The sequence below is a fragment of the Zingiber officinale genome, chromosome 11A (genome assembly GCF_018446385.1).
Source record: "Zingiber officinale cultivar Zhangliang chromosome 11A, Zo_v1.1, whole genome shotgun sequence".
Classification (NCBI taxonomy): Eukaryota; Viridiplantae; Streptophyta; class Magnoliopsida; order Zingiberales; family Zingiberaceae; genus Zingiber; species Zingiber officinale.
Window position 1 is genome coordinate 74,269,472 of NC_056006.1, and position 9,443 is coordinate 74,278,914.

At 33.7% G+C, this 9,443-nt stretch overlaps 1 protein-coding gene across 2 annotated transcripts; it reads right to left on the reverse strand.

Annotated features, from left to right (window-relative positions):
- Positions 1–635: 635 nt before the first annotated feature.
- On the reverse strand, positions 636–5,852 carry LOC122032025. 2 transcript variants are annotated; one of them, XM_042591269.1, is made up of 9 exons: positions 5,528–5,852; positions 4,450–4,577; positions 3,671–3,727; positions 3,256–3,348; positions 2,714–2,782; positions 2,524–2,607; positions 2,223–2,381; positions 975–1,055; positions 636–857 (listed from the first exon to the last, which is right to left on the reverse strand). In XM_042591269.1, exons 1-9 carry the CDS (start codon positions 5,784–5,786, stop codon positions 780–782), a joined length of 1,008 nt encoding a protein of 335 aa, XP_042447203.1. In that variant the 5' UTR covers positions 5,787–5,852; the 3' UTR covers positions 636–779. The 2 variants fall into 2 exon arrangements, with proteins under 2 accessions (XP_042447203.1, XP_042447202.1); XM_042591268.1 differs by having other exon boundaries at positions 3,256–3,369.
- Between the last annotated feature and the right edge of the window lie 3,591 nt (positions 5,853–9,443).

Sequence of the window (9,443 nt, forward strand, 5' to 3'; positions counted from 1 at the left end):
ATTCTGAGTGTTTTGCATATTTACCTTGTATATATGAGGGCACTGAGCCCTGTAGACCCGACCAACGTTATAATCAACCAGTTATACTCTCGTAAGTCCGATCAGTTATTGGGCCGACCGATTGTTGCGTTGCAAGCCCGCTCGACCTTTATGTTGACCGATTATTCACAAGTGGAGCACTAGATCCTTGAAGTCCGTCTAACTATTGAACCGACAGTCCTTATATCGAAGGCCTTAGCCCTGAGTGAGGAACTTGGCCCTGTTGAGAGTGACGCTCTGGCTGTCATCTCACTTTAACTTTGACTACTAGCTCACCTTGATTTTGACCGCTACGCCATCTCTAGGTTTGCTTATAACATACTGTATCATAAACAACTATCAGAATCACCTTAAAGGCGAAACAGGCAATCTCTATGATTAGACTAATGTTCATGTTTTAATGCTGGTGTTAATAGCCTTCTGCAACAAGGAGGGGAATATTACAATCCGAGCTAGAGCAGCTGCATGGATACTGCCTACAAGGCATTCAAAAAGCGACTTCAGTCAGTTATATTTCGTTAGCTTCCATGCTTGCACAGCTTAAGTTCTTAGTTTGTTAGAGCCTAAAACTAGTTTCTACAGGAAAATTTATAGACTGAAGAAAAGAAAATGAAATATCTTAGTTTGGGAACTTTATGTATATGAAGAACAAGTGCAACTATGGAAAAGGTAGGTTATACCGTATAAAGAAAACTGTGTAATCCTATTTTGCAAATTGTCACCATCAACTCGATGGGCCTTCATCCTTTGAAGAAGTTGAATAACGATGAGAACACAATCCAAGCAATCATTACAGGAATGGCCATCATCATAGAAGCCTGGATCCAAAGCAAGGTTGCGGCTGAGGCGGGGGTAAGCATTTTATATTTGCAAGACACAAAGGCTTGCTAATCTTCCGTAAAGGGAAAGGAGGATAAATTTTCAATACAACTTACCAGATAGAAGACAACAAAATTATTGGCAAACTCAGCAGTGAACTCGTTCATTTTCATTTCATGTTTAATTAAATCTTGGAGCTGCAAAAAAAAAAAAATGCAATAATTTTGGTTAAGTTTGGTAAAATAGAATTGCGTATGAATTTATGATAGAAAACAAAAAGTAGCCGAGAGAGAAACCAGAAATACATATTTTATGGCTTTTATGCAGTATCAATTTATTTGAGAGCTATGCATCATAGTTTTCCAGGCTAAACAAATTTAACACTAGATAAACATCGTGACATTCCTCATATGCAGACATCTTAACCAATTACAACTTGATCTTCTCAGAGTATGATCTAATTTTAAAGATTAAAGATCAAATACCATGATTCTACTACTATCTTTTGACAGTCCAATAGGCAACAGCAATGTCATGGTTTACACAATCATTTGGCACATGAATTGGTAGTTTTGACTTTCGGCTAGAGAATGGATGAACAAATCGTTCAAGTTATGCATGAATACTGAATAAGATCAGTGTCTCATAGTATTTGGAGGATGACCTATCTTCTCAAGAATTCCCCACATCCAAATAATTCACAGAATCCTCATAGACAGAAAACACAAACTTTGGTGTCAAGTTTTCTAATCATAATTTTCTAAACCAAGATAATTTGATATCAATGGTAAGTCTAAGAGGGGTTGGTGATGCATGATTGACTAAATTGCCTGAGTGCCCAAACCCATAAAATGCTTCATGGTACCAGTAAGTGACTCATGTTGAGGTACGTGGAACCAAGTATTTATTTAATCTAATAAACAGCAACCTTGTTGCTGTGCAGAAGGTACATCAGAATGAAGATGAAGAAGTTCGAGTACCTAACATGAAGCAGAAATTAGAAGCAAGAAACTCATAATCAGATGCTCTTATCTCTAAAGATATTGGATACTCAACTCATAATATTTAGATTCCTTTAAGCATAAATATCCCGGTCCTATTTTGCATATGAATGCAATAACTCGTGGTTTCCAAAAAAAAAAAATATATAATAGATAAAAGGTGCTAATATACAACAAGAACTGACATGCATAAGTTATTCAATAAAAACTTAAGAGTTTGCATATCTCCATCAACAAAGATTAGTGATTTAAGGATATCAATTACCAACTAAGAAAGATTTAATAAACAGTGTTGTTAAATTAATTTATGCAGATGACACACCATATGTAAAAATTTATGAAAACAATAGAAAAAATTTGCACCTCATAATGGCAGTTTTGGGCAAACAATATCCAGGCTTTGAAATGATCATATGCTCGAGGTGTGTCTGTTTTTGAGAAAGAAGCTCTCAAAAAGAATGAATCAAGCAGATTAAATTCTGAGGCCTCAAAGCGGCCAATGCCCCTTATGAACTGCACGACCTAGCATCAGGAGTGCACAAATCAAAAATAGTAGATCCATTGGATTTCAGTGGCACCCATAAACTTTCAAGGTAAGTAATCAGATCCAATATCCAAGTAACGTAGTACACTAAAATAATTCAGGCACCATGCATTTAAATACCTTGTTCACAGTTTCCTTGGTCGGCCATAGGATTTTGTTCTGTTCTTTTTGTTTATTTCTTTTGAGAACATTTGCTGCCATCATCTAAATAACAGCAAAAGCAAATGGGAGGATGTTTAATAACTAAAAAGTGTGAGTCTGTATCTCCAACATAACCTTTCCATTAATGCCGCAACAGTGTATTGTTTACCTTTGTCGATTGAAATGCCTGCTCCAGTTGGCGTATTTGGATCCATTGTTCTGTAACAATATTCTCAATCTGATCACAGAAGTTAAATATCAACTTTGTTTCAGATAAGACATGGCTTTGACGTCATTAAAATTGAATCTAGGAAGAAAAAAGACTTTTAAAGAAGTTCAATTATAACTTAAAAACTTTTGTAGAACTACGTGTTCTATGTTGAAAAAATTTAATAATTTACATGTAGATGCTGACTTAGTTATGGAGTTAGTGGGTTCCATGGTTAGTGGTTTCCTTTCTAGTAGCAAAAGCCAACTTAGCTATAAAACTTGTTACATCAATATTCATTTATGGATTAATATATTAAAAAATGGTATTGGATCTGCGACCTATTAAAAACAACACATGTAAATTGGAAGGACCAAGACTACTTAAAAAAATCAGCAATGCAATTTTCAGCTTGTAAGTCGCAACACGTTCATGTGAGCTATTGAGCATTTAGTTTAACTGTATTGTTCTCACAACAAAACATGAATGACAAGAAGACTGGCCTTTTCAACTTCAGAAGCTACGATCTCCATTTTTTCTTTTGCCTTGTCATTGGATAACTCTAAACTCCAAATGCTATCCTTGTTCTTAGCCGACTGCTCAAATAACAACTGAATCTATAAAAGATATCAAGACCATTTATCAAATTAAAATGTAGCACCGAGACAAGTTAGAAATTCATCATCATTTCTCAAAAAAAAAAATTAAAAGAAATTAGAAGAGCATATATATCTCAAACAACTAATTTGCAGTATACACTGGCCTTTCAACATACAGTCTTATTTGAATAGTGTGTGTGTGTGTGTGTGAGAGAGAGAGAGAGAGTGTGTGTGTGTGTGTGTGTGTGTGTGAGAGAGAGAGAGAGAGTGTGTGTGTGTGTGTGTGTGTGTGTGTGAGAGAGAGAGAGAGAGAGATCACCTCTTTCTCAAGAGCACCAATTCGAACTTCAGTGTTCAATAAGTCACTGTTTGAACCCTGCAACATCATCAAAGAAAAAATGCACAAGTTAGACCATAAATACATTTTCTTGCTACATATTTGACAAGATCCTGGATTTAAATATGAGTGTGAAACAAATGATAGAAAGTTAACAGAAAAATATGAATTTTTCTGAACATAAGTGCTGCTAAGGGCAACAAAACAGAGTCAATGATGAAGATTATAAATCAAATCAATTTAGAGATCTTATAAACTACTATTGCTATATTAGAATTTTATGAAAGAAAAATCATAAAAGCCTCATTATTGTTATTTTAGTAGATCTAGCAAACCTAGTAAAATTATTTTACTATTTAGGAGGCTAGGCTCTTGTAAGGATCCACAAAAGTGATCCTATTCTCTTCGTAGAATGTAATAACCTATTTCCTGAAGATTATGTCAATTAACATGGCAGGAGATTTTAATCCATGAATTTTCTTCAGCTCTATTGCTACCATAAGAACAACATAGCTTCAACTCATTTTGGGAAGATTGTTGACCACTTTTATCACATTAATCAATCTTTATATCGACAATATTCGTAAATGCATATGAGTAGTCAGATTTCCAAAGCATAACAAGCGAAAAAATCAAATAGTAATGAACATGTACAAAATGTTGGTACAACAAAAAGTGGAGAGCTTCAAAGGCCATCTGAATTGTACACACTGCAATAGGCTTATAAAGAGTTGAAGTACAATAATCTGTCAGATGCACACCTTCAATTCATATAAAGCATTCTCCATTATTCGGATCTTCTCTTCCATCTCCTTGACAACTTTATCCCTTTCTTCTAGGTCAAGGATTTTTGAATTGAAGGTTCTGGTACTCACTTCTAGAACTAATTCTGCAACATTTCAAAACTAACTAGTTAGTATAAATGAAAAAGGGATTATATATAGTTCTAGTTCATGACTTTTTCTTTGTGATGATATTCTCCAAAGATTTAATTAGTGACATTATTGTTATTTTGTGCTTAGACTTTTCTCTACTATGGCCATGATATTAATAGCAAGATACATGCTGATTCTTCACACCAAATTTGAGGAAAATGAAGGATCAATGAGTTATTCTAACAAGGCTACTCTTGCTATAGATTACAGAATATGCTAGATTGTTTTTCACACCTCATATTGCAAAAACCTCATCAAGTGCCATTAACCTTTCAGTAGTCATGTAAAATAAGCATGACAGGAATTGCTCAAGAAAAAGACTCTAGTTTGGCATTGGCACTTAACTTGAATTCTTTGGCACTTCAAGAGTGCAATTTTGTTGTTTGGATCCAGTCGCTCTCACCAAATATCATAAATTTCAACTTGATGATCGCATAGTATCAAATTCAACTTAGCCTCTAAACTTAGTCATTCTTCATACCCTTTGAAAATTGGTGAAACACAAGTATCTATTGACCTAGCTAATAACCCAACAAAGTTCATTTTTACAATGTAGGGGGTTTTGGAAATCAGGTAGGCTGCTGGCAATCCTCTATCGGCTGCAAGTGAAATTCTGATTCTTGGTTGGGATTTCTATATATCAGCATAAATCCCCGCATTCTTCAGAACGATAGACCGTGTTGTGTGAAAATATTAACTGGGACTTGGAGATGGGAGCTTTTTACAGAATTGAAGGAAAAATACAAAAAGTACACAGGAAAACCGCGAACAAAATTGGACTTCACAGTCAGAATAGAACCCCAACAAGGCATATCGGAAACCACACGAAACAAGGATACAGGCAGCAGGTAAATAAATAAAAGGTGGGAGAACAAATGAGAAATCTGGCCTGGAAAAGGTCAACCTAACTGAGATGCCTTGAGCCTCAAGTCCTCCAACTCGGAGAGAAGTGCGCCTCTTTCCGAGGGCGAGGTATCGGAGAGCGCGAATATGGCGCTGAGCCGGATGCTGACAAAGGCGAAGAGGACCACCGATCGGACCCCCAACGACCGAACTCGGTCGGATCCTCCTCGTAGAAGACGAGAGCTCAAGCCGAGGAGCCGTAGCGGGAGTAGGAGGGCGACGAGGAACAGAGAAGCGCCGTCCAACGTAGGCGAAGCCATCAACGCCGGCAGATCGAACAGGGTCTTCTCCTGGACAAGCTGTCGCGACTAAAGATTTATTTATTTTATTGTTTTTTTTAAACCAGCAGCGTGAAATGGCGACTGACGTGGCGGAGTGTTCAGTGAAGTATTGTCTGAGTTCTCAGAAATATATTAATTTCAAAACTTTTCAAACGGCAATTAGGGTTTAAAAAAATCGAATCGAGATAAATATGAAAATCTAGGTTTAAATTCAGCTCGACTTCGTTATATTTGAGTTTGAGTTTGATTCGAAATTTGAAAAAGTTTAAAAGTTTTAGTTGGGATTCAGTTCAAATCAGAGTTTGGGTTCGAATTTGACTCAAAAGATTCGAACATGTTCATGAACTATTCAAATTATTACTAAAAAATAAGTACTCAAAATGTTCAAAATTTATTTATTTAATATATAATTATATTATATTAATAAATATTAAGACTCGCGAGCAGCTCATAAATTATAAAACTAAATAATTTGGGCTGGAGTGTGGCTGAAAAAAATTCGAACACCTTCAAACTCAATTTGAATTTGATAAATGCGAAAATGAATCAAATATTTATCGAGCCGGCTCGAAAAACTCACGAACCAGCTCAATTCGTTTACATCCCTAAGTGCATCCAAAGGCATCCGAGATTTAAAAATGTCAAAAAAAAATATCTTTTTTCGATTTTATTAAATTTTTCTCCCTTATTTACACACAATATAATTATCAATGTGGTGTATATTTTTTAAAAATTAATATCATAATTTAATTACACCAATATTGTTGTGATTCTGATTTTTGAAAATTAGTAGCAGTGCTAGTTTCTAAAAATCAACATTACGGTGATGTTGATTTCTAAAAAAATCACCATTATAACAATATTGGTATGTTAAATAGTGATGTTAATTTTTTTTAAAATAGTAAAGAATGACATATTTGGACTCCGAAGCACTGTAAAAATCTATAGGAAATTAAATATGCTTGATCGGAGTTCTCTAGGTTCATCAGATTTTGATCAAAACCTATTGATGGACTTAAATGATTTAGATTTTTAAAAAGTTGATATCAATGAAAAATAATAGTGAGGTGGAGATATTTATGGTGTACATGTCGAGTTCTGACATCCCTATAATAAGTTATATATACATATCAATTGTCTTAAAGTCATAAACTTTGAAAACCTTCTGATCACGATTTTTAATGATTTCAAATTGATATTTCTTGACACATATAAACTCTAGGCATTTTAGAAACGTGTAGCACTTTGTAGCACTTGGAATGGATCCGATAAAAAAACTTTAGGTCAATCAATAAGTTTTGAACGAAATCCCTTGATGAACCTGAAATAGTTTTAAACAATGTATTTTGGGCTTGAAACTGAGTTTTTATCTGAATGAGTTTCGATTAAAAATAAATTGTGTCTCATTCTGATACTTTGAGTTAAAAGTTATGATCTCCAAAATTAGACAATTGGTATATATATATATATATATAACTTATCATAGGGATGTCAGAATCAGACATGAATATAATACACATACGCTACTCTCTTTCATCGCATGTCAATTTTTCAGAAATTTAAATTTCCTAAGTCCATCAATGAGTTTCGATCAAAACTCATTAATGGATCTAAAAGCTTTGATCAAACACATTCCAATATGTGCTCAAAGATATCAGCTTGAAGTCATTAACAGCAGTGATCAAAAGATTTTCAAAATTTATAACTTTAAAACAATTAACATATACATATAACTTATCATAAGGTTGTCAAAATTATGCGTAAACACCATAAATACCTTTACTATCTTATCATCTTCCATTGTAGGTCAACTTTTTAAAAATCTAAATTTTCTAGATCCATCAATGGTTTCAACTAAAATGACCTAGAGAACTTTGATTAGATCCATCTCAACTTTTATGGATTCTACAGTGCTCCAAAGTCCAAATGTACTCTTCTTTTTTATTTTTTTTGAAAATCAACAATATAGCTTAACACACCAACACTCCTGTAGTACTAATTTTTATAAACTAAAATTGTTATGGTGCTGATTTTTAGAAACTAATATTATCATTGTGTTGATTTTTCAAAGCCAACACCACTATGATATTGATTTTCGAAAATTAGAATTGGTGTAATTAAACTATAATACCGATTTTTAGTACCATAGTGGTTGTTACTTGTATGTAAAGGATAGAAAGATTTAATTTAATTTAAGAAGAAATAAATAAGAGAAAAATTTTTGAGGCAAAGGAAAGAGGAAAGATAACAAAAAGTCAACTTTGACGGATGGATAAAATGGAAAAGAAATTTAGGTATTTTCAAATCTCAGGGTGTCTTGTGGACAATCCCAGATTTAAAATAAATTTAAAGATTATTTTGTTATAATAGGTCAAAATTTATTGTTTTATCAAAGAAAGAATAATGAACTAGATAATCTTGATCGGTTAAGTTTTATAAAAAATTTTCATTGACTATTAAAATAAATCAGAAAATATTCGTAGTGAAAGATAAAGAAACTGAATATCTTATGATTGTGCATCTCATTTAAAAGAAAAAATTCTACAAATGTACTGTAGATGGGAGTCCAACTATGGATACTTGGATGATAACTTGATATCTTTCCATTGCATCATAACCCCACAGAAGTTATCTCTACAATGTATGTGATAACTTCTAGATATGAAAAGTTCAATAAGAGCTAAATAGCCAAGCATTGGGTACATGAAACTCCGTCCATATAGAATTCTAAGAAAAAAAATAAGAGTATGATATCGTTCATTTTAAGCGGTTTAGTATCATCGACCATACGCTAAAATACAAGTAGATAAATTATTGAGGTATTTTATTCTAGCACAATGACCCTTTGTATGGGGAGGTTAGATACCCAATGAGATATTTTATACCCATTGAAAATTGATTCTAATATTTGTTAGAGTAAATATCCATATAAATACCAATTGTATCAATCCATAGGGAAAAAAAATCAGATCATATTAGTTCTATTGTACATAACCTTATTGAATCTAAGAATTGAATGAGCATAAAGTGGTTGATGCAAATGCTTATGATTGAGAAATGTATATGAGATCACTTCTGGGTATGAAAAGTTAAATAAGAGTTGAACAGTCATGCAAAAAAAAAAAAAAAAAAGAAGAAGAAATAGCTTGGTGTACAAAGTTCCTATCAATGTGAGGTTCCGAAGAAGGATAAGATTATATTGAATCTATTGTATACAATACCTTTATACACAATTTTGTTGCTGGAGATATAGGGAAAAATGACTGAATTTGAAATACATAATCAAAATAAGTCTTATCTATTGAAAGACCTGAGTAGATAATTTTAAATTACCAAGTAAACTCTTAGCTCGTCTTAACTACTCTGAATTCTAGAGTTCGTTAGAGTGGAAACAGAGCGCTGCCGAGTCGGGATGAGTTCTCCTGAGTGTTATCAAGCGCCAAATACTTCGAGTGTTGAGTCAGGAGACTCATCACCTTACTACTGAGTAGATTGTTGTACACCGAGTAAGGAAGAAGTTGCTCGAGCAAGTCACCGAGTCGTGAATGGAAGATCCGAGTACTCAGTAAGTAATTTCAAGTTCGAGTGAGTTTCCGAGTGCTCAAAAACTGAGACATTGAGGCATGCGTTGAACAC

Coding starts and splice junctions, on each gene's coding strand:
- LOC122032025 (XM_042591268.1), bottom strand. CDS start 5,786: ATGGCTTCGCCTACGTTGGACGGCGCTTCTCTGTTCCTCGTCGCCCTC. Junction 3,370..3,670: donor TTGGTGCTCTTGAGAAAGAG/GTGATCTCTCTC, acceptor TATCTTTTATAG/ATTCAGTTGTTATTTGAGCA. Junction 1,056..2,222: donor CCCAAAACTGCCATTATGAG/GTGCAAATTTTT, acceptor TTTTTTTTGCAG/CTCCAAGATTTAATTAAACA.